We start from the raw sequence: 16321 nt of genomic DNA, 5'->3' as shown, positions 1-16321 counted from the left end.
TCTGTCCTTGTCCATCCCACTATAAGCACTCAGATGTGCAAAAAAATCCTACTTGATATTCAAAGACAGAGACTCAGGCACAGTCTGCTGGGAGATGGTTTGTTGTGGCTCCTGTAGTGGAGAAAGGACTTGTGGCTGCTTTGACCCCAGCAGAATCTATCTCAAATCCACCACTGAGCCTATGTCATGGCTGCTTTTATACTGCCCCTAGAATACACACCACAAAATGCAGCAGCCCTACCTGCTTTGGTCAGAAAGGGAAATTTCAGCATAACTGGTGTTGCAGGAACATTATGGTCTGTGCTCTTGTAGTGTGGCAGTTTGACTGATTTTTTTTATGGTTTTCTTTATATGTGTATGTGTCTGAGTTGTTTGAGGGCTGGACTGTGATTTAAAGGTATTTGCTACTTAGTGACTGGAGCAAATATCATGCCTTCAATTAGATATGCTGCTCTTTTGGAAATACAGAGTAGGCAGAGGCAGGAGTCGACAACTGCAAAGAGAACAAAAGTGGCAGACTAGATCCTTTTGATAGAATGATCATGGAAATACTGTAGGGAGAGCAGACAACAGTAGCATCTGTTTCTGTTCTTGACTAACTGTGATAAAAGTTAATGGAGACATAGACTCTACCCCTTTTATCCCTGCTTCTTTATGGGTTACCAACATATAGCTTCTTTTTTGTTTTTTTGAGTAATAAAGTCATGTTAAAGCCCAGATACCTGAAGTAAATATTTTCTAGAGTTGTAGATGTGTGCCTCTTGTTTGTAGTACCAGATACTCCCCATAGTTTTACAGTAGGGTGGTAGTTCACTCCTGATCAGTGGTTTAATGTTTTACCTGCACTTTCTCTGCCAGGATTATTTTTTAGATAAGGTAGCTGAAGTGTACTGTGCATGGAGATAGTGATCTTTTTATTACAGCTCTTACAAAGCAAGAAAAGAAAAAGTAATTGTGAATGAGGAGTTCATGATAGCACTGAAGGCTGTATTGAACAAAAGATGGGTTAATGTCTTTTCAGCCTTCAAAGAAGATGCTTGGAAAGTAAACACTTGGTCACGTACTTCTGTGTTCTATATATTGATGTAAAGCAAATTCCAGCAGATGGGAGCTAGAAAGAGGCTCCCAATATGGAGAGATTATTCTGTAATTACTTCCCATGGGATTTCTTGCACATCTCTCCAAAGTGTCTGGTGTTGGCCTCTATCTGAGACAGAGCACTGGATGAGAGGGACATGAGGTCCTGTATTTCCAAAGCATAGGTGTTGTGTTTTGTTTTGTGGTTTTTTGGGGTTTTTTTGGTTTGTTTTTTGTTTTTTTTTGTTTGGTTTGGTTTGGGGTTTTTATGGGTTTTTTGGGTTTTTTTTGTTAGTCTGTGTTGGGATGTTTAGGATGCAGGTACTGAAGTTCTTTTAGCTGGTAAATGAAAAGTATTCTCAATACCACTAACAACTACTTCATTTTAGAAAACAACTGCAAAAACAACTACTTCATTTTAGAAATTATATTCTTGAATTGCTTAATTTCTACACTTCTCTTTTACATTTTTTAAGGGTTTGCTAATTGATGTCGTACACAGCAAAACATTGCATAAGCTTGTGAAGAGTGCATACTGATTATATCACTTAAGTCTGTTCTAATTGTCACAAAAAAGAAATAAGGTGCCATCTTGGTTATGATAAAACTGAATTATTAGTTCTTTGCAGATAATAATCTTAAGGTGTTCATCAAAGTGAGGTTTTTCATTAGGTATTTCTTTTATTACTCTAGGTATGCATATCATACAAAAGTGAAGAGTAAGTATGTTTGTTTTTAGAAATGTACCCATTTCTGGTTCAGTTTAAAAATTTTAATAGGTGTTTTAAATATACTACAGACATTCTTTTGAATTCCAGACAGGTTTGTTTAGTATCTCTTAGGGACAGAAATAGATTTTGAGCAAACTTGGGACAGATTTGCCAGACAATGATCTCTGCTGGAACACCTAATGAGATAACGAGATGCAGGTAAAGTTGTGCATAGACAGGGCCATATGATCCACCAGGTGACATGGGATTTTAAAAATTCATTTCATTTCCCTGTTCAGCAATTAACATAGCAGGGGTCTAATTATGGTCTTCTAGTCTTTATCCTTACAAGAGTTTCTTCTCTGGGATACATCTTTTGAAAAAAGGCAATGACAAATATGTTTTCTGTATTTTCTGTGATCCTGCTCAGTTCTTCCTACTCTCTGGATGTATTTGGGGAAAAGAACACAGTGTAGGTGTTTTCATGGTCCGAACCTTTCTCTTGTCAGCCATCAGACCTGGCTCATTCTCTTGGACTGTCTGAGGGGCACTTCTCATGTTGGAGCAGGATGTGAGGACACATGCCTTGTCCTTAAAGACACCATCCCCACGGTACAGGCTGCAACCACATGTTGTTTGGATGGCACAGAGAGGCCCAGAATGCTTTTATTCAAATAACAAGGTTTGAAGTTTCATCTCTTATGAGCACTTCCAATTTCTCCGGGGCTATTTTGTTCTCCCAACATGAGTGGAGCCCTGTTGTCCTTTATTACTATTATTTCTTCCTCTTCCACCCACTGCACAAATTCCATTCCACAAACTACCATGGCAGCTGCTTTCTTCCAGCTGGTAGGTTGATAGCAGTGAGCAGCTCACTGTGGAGCCTGAGCCAATTAGTACTGCAACAAGTGACCAGAAAACTCTCCCTAACATAAATAACTTGGAGCTACATGTTCACACTGTTGACATATCTTCACTGCTCGGCTCACTTCAGCATACACCACACCAGTTCTTTTTCAGACGTGCTGGCTAAATCCTTTGGGTTGAGTTTCAGATAGGAAAGACCTTTTTCTGTATGTTTTTTAGTCTGTGTGCAGAGTGCAGTTTCTACAACAGCTCTAGTAAGTAATTTTAGCCTCTATTTTGCAGGCAAAATTACTTTAAGATAAAGGTTGGCTGAAAGTACTTTTTCAGACTCTAGAAAGAATTCAGAAAATATTGCATCATGACTTTAGCTCTAGATGAGAGCAGAAATCCTTCCAGCTGTGGTTGTTGCTTACATTATACATAGGCATTTTTTTCTGCTAAATAATGGATAGGGAGAAAAATGTCACAAAAAATGTTTAATATTGGCAATATTCCCCCCATACCAGCTTCCCCTGTCAGACCTCCTTACATGCAATTTTTAAAACAGGCTTCTTGAAAATACCCGGGGGTTAAAAAGTCCAGGCATTCATCATATGTTGCGAAGCAGCCCATTAACTTCACCTTCAATATTTGGCATCCTCAGTGCTGAGCCCCTGCAGCAGAGAGACCTTCAGCTGTAGAGGTGTGAGTCTGCAAACCTGCAGGAGAGCTGCAGTTGCCTCAGGACATGGGTGTAGACAAAAATCCGAAGCCAGTGTGACAGAATATTACCCTGGACAGGAGGTAACACATGGGCACAGAGTGGTGGGTGGGAGCAGGCAGGCAGCAAATCTACAATGCAGAGGTGGGGAAAGGAAACACAGGCAGCAGAGTTTGCTCAGTGCCATTGAGAGGTGTGGAGACAGCTTTTGTGTGAGCAGTGTGGAGCTTTCGGTTCTGCATTGGCCGTCATGAAACCGCTTTGCAGAAATCGTAATGTATGGGAGGGAATTAGCATTGCAGATTTGCTTCTCTTTAGCAGAGAGGCTGTGTTGGTATGTAGGACATGAAGCAGCATTCCCACACTCACAAGGAGTGTTTTCAGAAGATACTAAAGAAAATATCTGTAATTGCTTGTTGCAATATTGATTAATCAAGCTTTTATTAGAAGTGGCATGCAGGGAGGCAGATTTTTTTGTCCTTTAAAATAAATATGAGAGATTTTCTCAAACTACTTTACAGGAAAGGGAAGTGGTTGGCTACACATGATTTAAAGTTCCCTGTATGTTTTAGGGTTTGGTGGGTTTTTTAAATTCTTTTTTTTTTTTATTTCCCCAGAAGACTCATGACTACATTTTGTAATTACAAGAGTGGGATTTGAAATCGGTAACCACTCTCTTGAAGTTTCTGAGTGAAATTTTCTTTAGGAAACAAAAGCAATACATGAGGTAGAAACCTAGAACAGGGTACAGTTTTACAGCTGCCACTTTAAAGATTATTCCAAACTTCTCAGGCAGTAAAGTATAGGAATTCCGACTGAGATGAAGGTTGTGTCTAAGAAGCAGCTGTAAGTAGTAGCTGGGGTGGGACGAGTGTTTCTGATCACATTCACAGCCCAGCTTCTTCCCGTTCTTGGTGGGAACCTGTGAGTCAGGCAGTCTCTTACCACCCTCCAGTGGTTTTCAGAGCACAGTGCAAGCGACACGCTCGGAAAGTTTATTCAGAGAATAAAAAGGGGGCTGGGGATATTCCAAGCTTTCTGCTGGGGACACATTTGGATTTTTGGTACACTTTGGATTTATTTGGTGACTTGTTTAAAAGAGCTGTTGGTTGCAGTTAGATGTTACAAAGTGTTCTAGCACACCTGTTCTGTGAAGCATTATGCTATTCCTGTGGTTGCTTGCATTTGCAGGACATTAAACCATCTGCATTTGTAATGATTTCCACTCTGTGTTTGTATTGCTGCCAGGATTACAGAACCTGTGGGTGTGACAATTACGGTGAAGGGTTGTTTTGTGTGGGGCTGGGCAAAAGCTACGGTTTTTCAATTAATTTAGTGACACAATAATTTGCAAGCCATTATAAATGTCTCCTCTAGTTGTTACCATTTATTTCTGTCATTACAGGATCTAAAGCACCTTAGGAGCATTAAGATCTAAATTTCCAAAGAAAATTGCATCTGTGTACTTGATTTTGTGCTGTTTTTCTGTTCTTGGTAGCATCTGATATTCTATCCATTGCATGTTGCAGTGTCATGAACCTGATTGCTGTATTTTCTTGGAGATCACTGATGAAGATAATAAAACATGACACAATTTATTTTTATCTTTCTATTATGAATGTGGAAAGCCATGAAAACTGCAGGAGCTTCAAAACACAGCAGGGATGAATTTATCAGAGGTTAAGGAGACATTAATGCTCTGTGTGACATGAAAGGTAGCGCCTGCCAAATTCCCCACACGACTTTAGGCTGTATCAAGTCCTGGACTATAAAGCACAAGTAAAAGGGGCTGATGCTTTCATTGTTCATTACATTGTTGTCTCATCCTTTGTTACAGATTTTCAAGCAATTTTTATTTCACATAACTGTGCTTTTGTCCAAGCAAGTCTATGCTAAAACTAACAGTTAATTTTTTGATAGAAGCCTATTGCAAAAATCCTAAAATTGGGAATTGCACTTTTCTGCTCCAGGACAACATAAATTGCTGGCTACTAACATCACTCATCTAGTAGAGCATGACTCATCTAGTCACAAAGTACTCTCTGTTCAGCCAACCTAAAATACATGAGTAGGATGGGGAAGTTACATCAGCTGCCACTGGGATCACCAGAAGTACAGCACAAAGTTTAATGGCTTTTTTTCTTTTGAGTTCAGCTTATCATCACCATAGTTGAGAGAATTATGACTCCAGCAAGGGCAGGGCAAAACAAAAGAGCAGCTTTGGAGCACACTAAGAGCTGTAAAATGTTCCCAGGTATCTGTCCATGACAGAGTCTCTCCTTGGATCTTATTCCTTTCCTGTATCCCAAACTGGGAGTACAAGATATTCTGCAGTCTCCCAGTCCCTTAATCACCTATGCCCTGGTGACCTCTCCCGTGTCTTAGCAGCCACCTTCTCTCTGGTGTGGTAATGTGTGTGGATAGAATAGACAGACAGGCAAGGCAGGCAGTCTTGTGGGAGAAGAAAAGGGGGCAGCTGGAGGAAGCAGAGTCCAGTAGGCCTTGGCTTGCCTTCTGGCTGGATTTGATGAGATGTTACCAAAAGGCCTGCTTCAGCCAATTTCTGCTGGCTTCCTCTCCTGAGATACTTTTCTTGTAAATCTCAGCAGAACTCTGTGAGCTGGAACCTTTATTTACCTATCCTGCCTGTTGGTTGGTTGATTTTGGCTGGGTTTTTCCCACCTACAAAATGTTTAAATTTAGACTAATGGGACCAGCATTTGTCTTTGGCTGGGCATTCAGATGAACACAAAGCATTTTGAGTGTGTTAGAGAGTAAAATGGCTATAAAGAGACTGCATGTATATAGTCAATGACAATGAAAACTTTGCAGAGAGTCTTCTCTCCAACAGACCAAATAGTGTAGCATCAAAGTTGAGATAACAGACAAAATCTGTTTAAGAACAAATTGTTCTTCGTTGTGTTCTATGTTATCTCTCACAAAGCGTCCACAGGTAAGTGAAGGGTTAAGGTAAAACCCTTTCTTCTGTCTGGACAAAGACAAGGGTTCTTTCTTTGGAAAGAAAGTCTGTTAGAAGACTTGATTTTTCACTGCAAAAAAATGAAAATCTCCAGGTCAAAGGCTGTGTGACCTGGTGGCTGTAATGATATAAGAGTCTGATAATGCCACATACTGTCCGGTCTGACCACTGAATATTAGCTACACGAACTATAATGAGTATGAAGTTTAGGGGATTGTTATTTAAAAGAAAACCAAAACAAACCTTTTTTTAAATCTCCCATTTTTTCCAGACTGCCATACAAAACCCAGTAAGCTTTGTTTTCACTCAAAAGCACATATATCAGAAACTGAAATGAGGTCTCAGCTAATAAATAAGCTGATGGCTCTGACTCTTTGTATATTACTCAGGAAATGTTTACATTTTTCTAAACAATTATTTATGCTTTGTGTTCATGAAGCATGGGAGAAGTGATTCTGGAGAGACCCCACTGGGACTGCTGCATCCAGCTCTGGGGTGCCCACTGAGGTCATGTTGGAGAGAGCCCAGAAGAGGCCACACAAAATGATCAGAGGGCTGGAGCACCTCTCCTATGAGGAATAACTAACAGTTGAGGTTGTTCAGCCTGGAGAAAAGAAGGCCTTGAGACCTTGTTGTGGCCTTGCAGTACCTAAATGGGGCCTGTAAGAAAGATGGAGCAAACTTTTTAGCAGGGCTTCTTAGCAGTAGTACAAGGGGTAATGATTTTAAACAAAAAAAAGGGTGTCTCTAGACTGCATTTATAAGAAACTGCTCATGATGAGAATGGTGAAACAGTGGAACAGATTGCCCAGGGAAGTGGTAGGTGCCCCATCCTGGGAAACATTATGGTCAGGCTGGATAGGGCTCTGAGCAGGCTGGTCTAATTGCAGATGTGCCTGCTCATTGCAGGGGGGTTGGACAGGATGAGCCTTAAGGTTCCTTCCAACCCAAAATATTCTGTGATTCATAGAATGTTGACAAGAGCTAGAAAATGGTCTAGAGATTGTGTTCTGAAGCAACAGCTCTGAAACATGCAAGACTTAACTGCCATTAAAGACTGAAGCTTGTTTGGCCTGGTATGTCCTGCTCTACAAGCAGGAAGAAGTATTTCTGAGAGTTATTCCCCTTGGTGACACAGCACTGACCCTCATGAGGTTTTACTGCTGTTGTGCTCCTTCAAAATGTAATGTGACTGCAGAGAGTGTTCACAGTTGAATGGCTATGTTGGTTCAGGTTAAAGGCTAAACATCTAGCTTGGATGGCATGTCCAGCCTTAAGGAATTTAGAAAAAAATTTAATTGCCTGGAAACAAAATTTTTAAAAATCCCAAATAGTGAAAACAGCTAATAAAACCAAAACAATCCAAAAACCTAAACAAGGAAAACCAAGACAAACTCAGAGCTTGGCAGTAAATATGCAGCATGGCAGTGCTCTGCAGAGGCTGTGGTTGCTGTCCTAGCCGGAGCAGGTGGCAGCAGTGCTGTGGCACCGAGCTGAGCGCAGCTCACTCCGGTGTTCACAGAGCCACAGGGAGGTGGCACTCGCGTCTCGTGCTTTGCACTGCTTTCCTTCCCCAGCTGCCTGTACTGGCTCCAAGATTATCCATCAGAATTGGGGCATTTTGCTTTTAAGTGCTCTATTCTTTCATCTGTTGTCAAAGGCAAATGTTTTAGGAGAGAAGGTTTTTGTTTTGAGGACGTGCTGTGAAAAAAGCCCATGTCACAAGTGAGATTAAAAAAAATCGCCTCAAGAGCTGCATTGTTCAATTGCAGAGAATAGCCTATTTCATCTTAAAATAGCCTTAACTTAAGCCAGGATTTAGCACCATAATTCAGAAACACGTGCCTGAAAGATCCCCCTTGCATTACTGAGGTTATTTGGCTGCTATTGTATATGGTCATTTCCATGTAATCCTCTTTTCAAGTTTATTGAACTTAATCCTCAATGCAGTTGAATTTCCTGTGCTTTTATTTTATAGCAAGACTGTTACATAGTTGCATTCCTATAATTTTAATACATATTACAAACAGATGTTTGGGCTTTTTCTTCTCTCACCACCAGAAATGCAAATTTAAAGTAAATATTAATCTTTTTACCTGTCTATTAACATGTTATGGCTGTACTGTAATGAAATTACTTAAGATAACATTCACAAGCAGACAGAAACAAAACAGTATTCTTCATTCCTCTGAATCTATGAAAATGAGATCATTGTGAATTTAACAGGGACAATGCACACACTCCTGTAATGCATATTACCAAAACGAAAGGATTTGTTAATTTTATTACTGCTTGTGGTTTTGTTAGAAAGAGCCACAATGGCCTAATCAGTTTGATGTAAAATTTTACAAGTCAGATTGTTTTAATTACTTTTTCTTTTTAATTTCAGTGGGAGAAATTACAGATGACAACAAGTGAGAGGAGAAAAATTGTGTGTTCAGTCACATTCCATATAATTGCAATTACCTGTGTTGTTTGGTCATTGTATGTTTTAATTGACAGAACTGCTGAAGAAATTAAACAAGGCAATGACAACGGTAAGTATCTTTTATCTTCTTCAGTGCTGCTGATAATGCAGTGCCTGCCTTTGAAAGGCAGCTCTGTAACCAGTCACATTCTGTTCTTAAATAAGAGCTCACATGCCTACACCAGAGGCTTTAATGCAGAAGTTCTGAATGCATCAGTATGAAAATCTTACCTTATGCCCCAGCAGAGAGAACTCTACTTCGTGTAATCATTACAACAGCTTAACTGGCCTTCCAGTTAATCTCCTGGGTTAATCTCCCATTATCTAGGTAATTCTAAAGCTCAGGCAAAAAGATGAGTCAAGTTCAAACAGCTCAGTGCAAGTTCAGGTCCTTAAATAGCAATTTATTTATATTAATCCCTTGAACCTTGACAGGAAGTAAAGTATGATAGAGCCTCTTCATTAACAACCTTCCTAATATGAACTTCCAAGAGACCATTTTCCAGTTGTGTTAGTCCTTCATGTGGGATTTTAGTAGCATGGAAAGCCATTCCTGTGTCCTTTCAAATTTCACTGTCAATGTCCATGTTCCAGCTGTATTTATTGGTAATGCACTGGAACAGAGAAGTCATGGAGTCTCCATCTACTGAGATACTGAAAATCCAACTGGACATGTGTAACAAAATGCATGCTTAATGTCAGTAGGATCCGTACTTAGCATATATGGAAAATATATCCTAAATTTAACTACTGTTTTCCATTTCAAATCTAAGTTTGCTCTTAAATTCAGTCTTAAATGTGATCATAATGATAAAAAGCTTTTGAGTTTTGATCTGAATTGAATTTAAGCACCCTAGAGGAACAAAGGTCTCTAGCTTTTTGTTATATTCCAAAGTTAACATGGAAAACAAAACAGGTGGAGCGTTATGCCTTGCTAGTTAGATAAATATTTGATGATATTCCTGATGCTTGCCTTTCTTTCCTTAGAGGAAAATAAGCAACAAGCCTCAGTAAGTCACAGATGAATACACACTACAAAGTCTTGTTTTGCTTTCTTTTGAAATGGGTAACCTTGCTTTTTATCTCAAAAAACCTGGCCCAGAGGACAGGACTAGGGGTGGCTTTGAATTTCTGTTTATGAATACAACTACATCACCCTACTCATTACAAGGGGGAAGCTATTTCTGTAGATTAGGTGAATTTACATAACAAAACAGCTAACAGGGATTTTTGTTGTTACACACAATGCATAAGAATCGTGTTAATTATTCCTGGTAGGCTTAAAAAGTATTTACGATTTGTATAGCATTCAGTATTTGCCAAATGTAATGGTTGATTCTTTACACTAAAAAAATGGACAAAGATATGCCCTGGAGCTACTTAAAACACGCAGAAGTGTGAAGAGGATGCTTTTGCTCCAAAATTTGCTTGTTGCAGGGGGGAATACTTTTACAAAAGCGAACATGTATTTGTGGGGAATAAGAAGGACATATATGTAGTTTGCTTTCTTCCCCATTTTCTCTCTTTAAATGGGAACTGCCAAGACAAAGACAAGTAAGCACGGGAGAAAAAACACTTTATAAACATATTTTGAGATGGAGAAAAATTGAAACCCTGAATAATACTAGTATTGTTTGTTAATATTCTAGTTTAAAAATCCTATTTAAAATATGGATGTCTCAAATTATTTAAGAGGTTGGGAGTTTTCTTCTCTTTAGCAAAGTATACGATGCAAACCCTTTAATTGCTAAACCTGACACTCATTTATAGAAAAGCGAATTTAAAATATATTTAAAATATTGTAAAATTTATATGGCACCAGTGGTAGGGAATCAAGTTGCACATAAATTTATTCTGTTTGAATAAACAGGTCTAGATTCAGCTGACCTTTCTACTAGTAAAGCTCAAGTCTGAAAACATGGCAATCCTGGAAAAAAATGATATACAAAATTATATACTCTCTGTCCCATAGCAGTTAATAAAAAAAGATGCTCCCTGTATTACTGCAGAAGCAGCAGCAGCCTATATTTAATGTTAAAAGGTGAAAGAAATCCTGAAAAAAGATTTTAAGAGTGGCATTGATTTATTTAACCAAATGTTGGTCCAATCAGTTAAAAGTAGGAAGCAGTTTCCTATTCCATGGGCAGTTTTTTGGCCAGCCCATCTATTTTCCAGAGCCACAACTGCTGCAATAGCATGCACATACCTGGGCATTCTTAGCCAGTGGCTTCTTTTCAGTATACATTACTGAAGCAATGCTTGATATTCAATGTATAACATAAACTTTCTATTTCAAAGGTGTCCTCGAATGGCCATTCTGGACAAAACTCGTTGTGGTGGCCATTGGATTCACAGGAGGCCTGGTCTTCATGTATGTGCAGTGTAAGGTTTACGTCCAGCTGTGGCGCAGGTTGAAAGCCTACAACAGAGTGATCTTTGTTCAGAACTGCCCAGACACCATCAAAAAACTGGAGGAGAAAAGCTCTCCGTGCACTCAGCCCTCGGAGCTGAAGGACGCGGTGGTGGTGCCAGTAGCACAGACAGGTACAAACTCTCAGCCGGCGGCGGAAGAGGCGACGTCGGAGGTCATGCCAGTTTGACACGGACAGCACTGCTTCTTCCTCGCAGAGTGAGCCGTAGTGTCTGCTACACTACAAATGCTACAAGAAAGTAGAAATGACTGCTGCATTTTTTCAGTTGAAGAAGACCCCAACCAAACGACAAAAAAAAAAATACCCCATACAAAAACCAAAACCATACAAGGAAAATGGATCCAGCAAAGCAAGTTGTTACTGTAAGGAATGTGACCGTTCGTGATGTAATTTCGCAACTAGTCAGCAAGTGTAGTGAAAGTGGAAGTGTAGAAAGTGCAATAGAGAACAGGTTTAACAGACAATGCCAAACCTATGTAACAAATGTACTTTTGGTTTTTTTCCTAACTGGGCTGGCTGGGAAAGTAGGAAACAGAAGTGATACAATGATTTTGTTTACAGAAGACACAAAACCTTTCATCTGTTTACTACTAGAAGTTGTATCTTTTCAAAGTTACACTTCAAAGGGTACCAATCCAAGTAATATGCATTAACAGAATCAAAGTACAGAGATCTTTGTATTGCAGCACTCCCTCTCTAAGCCTCGTACGGTAACACCTTCATGTGACTGTAGTGGAGCCTGAATGTTTGGGCAGCTGTGTCAACTATGGATATTTGAACCAGTTGTTTTTAACTATGGCTGGATTTTTGAAAAGTAAGCAGTTCCAACCAATATAAACTCACATCTCCATAAGCTGCAGATACTTTTTTTTAAATGTCAAGGAAGTAAGGAAGGAGATAATATGTAGATACGCATTTAGAAGAGCAGCTCCGCTGTTTATTTTACTTTATAGGAGTGAATTAGGCATAAATTGGATACACAAGGTATTGAGGCAGAATTGTAAGTGAAAAAAAAAGCAGTTTAAAGCAGAATTACACAGAAGTAAATTGTCTGTTATCAAAGGTCTGAAAAAGGATGACATTCTGAAGATGGAAGCTACTTTTGGTTTTATTTTTTAAGATTCATGGTACAGAAAGGTAGATGTAATAGACCATACCTACCTACATATCTTAGGAGAAGATTAGTTTTTATCTCCTTGTTCTAAAAAGCTAGTTTTTATCTTCCTGACTGAAAAAAAAACAGATCAATGGTTTCCTTCTGTACAGGTAAACTTAAGGTGTTAGAGATTCGACAGTTCAGTTGTTAATTTCGTGTTTTGAGCACTGGCATATAAAAATGAAGTGTGAATAGCATTAAAAGGTGCAATAGATAAATGAATGTAGATATAATCCTGTGTCCAACAGGGTGAATTATGTATAAGGAACCAATTTTGTGATTCACTTTGCAAAAATGTGGTGTTTACTATAAGGACACAAGAGCAAGTATTGACTCGGAGTAGTTATGTACTGGTGTGCACAAGTCTGGGGCCTGAACATAATGTGTATTTTAAAAAGAAGTTGAAAGTTCTTTTTTTAATCTTGTATTTAGTAAAGGAGGAAAAGCAAAAAAGGAAATAAAGAACCAGAGTAATGAGGACAGGAGAGTAGAGATTCACTTAAAGGAGGGGTATCTGCCACAATTACAAGTGAACTGGAGTTCTACAGAAGCCTTGAAGTTTCTACTGGTAAATTTTCTCTTTGTACACTCAAATATTTACAGTGAAATAACAGACTCATCCCATTCTTACAAATACCCAGGCTTTAGGGCCTAAGAAGTATTGGAATTTATATACTAGGTATTCCTTTGTGAATGTTTACTGGCTTAAGGCTCAGGGAATACTAGCAGTGTTAGCAAGAAATGTGTCTTTAATCAGATCATTATATTATTTTGTACTGGAATTGCTCTTGTAATTTGGCTGTGACTAAGTGATGGTTATCTGGCTAGACAGGATACAAAATCTTGGTGCTTTAATGGGTCCTTAATATATGTCAATATTTGCTGTCAGTTACTCCAGGTGAGTTGGATTAATGTTGAAGTTTTTTCATGTAATGGCACACACTTTTTATATAAAATAATTTCCCAACTATACAACTGCAACTTCCAATTGTAGCAGCTTCTTATTTGAAACGACATACAAGAGAACCAAATCATTTCTCCATTTAAAATTGTGGAGGAGATTTCAGAAGGTCTTCAGAGCATGATGACATGACTAAGGAATGTCTAGTAACTGCACATGCTTAAGATAGTCTGCAATGGCATGGTTTTCAAAAGCTACTCGTTAAAAGGTAACTCTCATGATATCTGATGTCAGACACATAAAATTACCAACTGCATCTGAATGTTTGGAAGGATGTTTACAATAAACCTCAGCAACATTTACTGACAAGGAACATTATTATGAAAGATAATTAAGAGCTTTCTGAAATAATAGTTTCTTACTAAGTGAAAGTAACCCTGCTTCTTTAGCCAGCTTGTTCTTTGACTGCGGTTGCATCATGACCCATTGAAAGTACTTTATCCTCTATTTTGTCAGCTTACTGGAGAGTAATTTGCATTGGGTTTTTTTCCTTGAAGAAGTATAAAATTCACCTAGAAGAAGAGAATACCTGAAGATTCTGAAAGCAGAACTGTAGCATCCAACAAGATTTTACATTTTTAAAAACACCCTGAAGAGTCAGCAACAGAAAAGACATTGTGAAAACTTTTATACCAATGCCTTCAACTTCAACACTGTTCTGGCACTCAACCATATATGCAACTGAGTTTACAGTTAATTAAATAAAAGAAAGCAGAAAGACTTCAGTTGAAATTCCTCCTCTCCCTTGGAAATACTGAATGTGGACAGCAGGAAAAGGAATAAAATGGGACACTGTCTGCTGAGATGGACAATGAGACAAGTCACCAGCAAGAGAGATTTCAGCTGGCTTGAAGCAGCCTTTAACCTTTTAAAGCATTACAGTGTTAACCTGTGCATCCCTTTCTCTTCTTAGATGCACTGGATTTTCTAGAGCTTTCAGGAATTTCATGCAGGATTGGAATTAGTTTCTGAAGCAGGGTGCAACCTCTTCAAGAGGGCAAGGAGCTATTCACACCACCATGCCTTGGATTCTGGTCTTCAGTAATAAGGAAAGTACATGGACAGAGAAACTAGACAGATCCTTATCAACCAATGCTTTTTCATTCCCAAACAAAGTACAATTTTCTGTATTAATTTATTAACCACAATATTCTATCCTGGAAAAAAAACTCACCAAAACCACACAACTAAACAGAACAGTATACTGAAGGTTTTAAGATGAAGTCTAAAGACTTTTTAATGAAGATACCATCTCAAATAAAGAACCATATCAAACTCCTGTGTAGCCGCCACAGTGCAGCTCTGGCAAATATGCTGACAATAGAATTTGGCCTGGCTAAACCCACAAGGGTAGAACCTGGCTCTGAGCTGCCATTAGCAAGAACAGCTTGTTCAACCTAAGTTTTAATAAAGGTAGGTAGAAGTAATTTGGTGTCAGGTCAGATCTGGAAGTTTGATCAAGATACTCCTGTATTCACTCCTGTGAACATGCACATTTCTTTTCCTGTATTTAAGTTACAAGCATTATAATGTTTATTTCAAACTGGCATAAACATACCACTTTTGACTATCAGTAGCATTACAAAGATTCTTGACTAGTCCAACTGTGCCATTCACACACTGCTCTATCTGAAGTTAGTGTTTATTTTTGTTGTGTAGAAAAAATAATTGCCTATCTCCAGAACAAACAGTTTATAATTTCCAATAATGCAATGAAACTTACTCTGATGAAAGTATTTTGCTGTGTATAATATTCGGAACTACAAGTTTGTGTTATTTGTTTAACTCCCTCTCTTTTGCAAAAGAAAAAGTGTATGTTTTTGTGGGTGAATGTGTACTGGAAGACAGAAGGTAAGGGAAACAAAAGTAATGTATCTGCTTAATGTTGTGAAAAAATGTATTTGTATTAAACAAATTACTCAAAGTACTGCAGTATTCTACATTTGTCACCTTGTTACCTAGAGCATCACATGCTGAACATGGATTGGCAATGCTGAACATGGATTGGCAAGACCACACTCTTGCAAGAAAGGTGAAAAATATAACTCAGTTGCTTACTTAATACTGATAAACCTGCTAAGATGCAAGGGGCTACTTCTGGGTACCCCACCTTGGCAGAATGCTCAGGAAAATACTTCATAGTGCAAAAACACTTGAAAAGACTTATAGTTGCTTAACTTGCAGGCTTTAACTCTATAAAGAAGCCTAGAAAGCAACTGTTTTTGCATCCATAGAGTAATGGACAACTAGTACTGGGTTTCAACTCCAGGGAGGTAAGAGGACAAAACTTGCCTAAGGAAAGCAATGCCTTGGTACAAACTGTTACACTGATTTTGTAATGTCCAACACATGAAAGCTTTAAATATGGACTGGACAGTTAAATACTTTAAAGCTAATCCCAGCTCAGATTGTCAGCATGGATCCTGTTCCTTTTTTGTATTATTTTATACTTTGATTTGGTGGGGTTTTCTCCTTTTTGAAAACCCTAAAGACATTTTCTTAATGAAAAGGAATATTGCATGTTTACATTATAAAAAAAGCCTGTGCATTTTGTGAAGTGTAAAACAAAAAAAAAAAAAAAATCTTGATTAAAACAGAATGTTCCAACCAAGGTCCAAATTTAGTTTTCTACAGTTCTACCTACTCCATATCTTTCTTGTAGATGGTCAGCTGTAGAGAGAGTGAGCTAAGTTTCAAAATACCACAATTCTGGCTGGAATCATATGGCTGATGATTGGGAAGAATATATGTTCAAAACACAGAAGTAATGTTCTACAAATTTCATTCTGTACATCCAAGGCTAGCCACTTGTTCACTTTCTTAAAGCTGCTCTAACTAGCTCACTATGTAAATCCAAATGGATTTCACAAACACCTGCAAGATACAGAAGAAACAGCATAAAAAAAGAAGTTACTGTAGTAAAGATATATTAATTTTCATTTATTAGCATATGGAAAAGTGGAACCAATTT

General features: G+C 38.4%; 1 protein-coding gene across 7 annotated transcripts in view; it reads left to right on the top strand.

The window, feature by feature from the left end:
* MARCHF1 (membrane associated ring-CH-type finger 1) overlaps positions 1-15277 on the top strand; it is a 224355-nt gene extending 209078 nt beyond the window's left edge. For all 7 annotated transcript variants that reach the window (XM_054633556.2, XM_077177271.1, XM_077177276.1 and 4 more), the window contains 2 exons: positions 8724-8871; positions 11100-15277. In XM_054633556.2, the coding sequence (XP_054489531.2) occupies positions 8724-8871; positions 11100-11401 (450 nt within the window). In that variant the 3' untranslated portion in view covers positions 11402-15277. The remainder of the gene's footprint in view (positions 1-8723; positions 8872-11099) is intronic.
* Positions 15278-16321: the final 1044 nt, after the last annotated feature.

Source organism: Agelaius phoeniceus, chromosome 4 (genome assembly GCF_051311805.1).
Source record: "Agelaius phoeniceus isolate bAgePho1 chromosome 4, bAgePho1.hap1, whole genome shotgun sequence".
Classification (NCBI taxonomy): domain Eukaryota; kingdom Metazoa; phylum Chordata; class Aves; order Passeriformes; family Icteridae; genus Agelaius; species Agelaius phoeniceus.
This window is presented reverse-complemented; position numbering and strand designations above follow the sequence as displayed.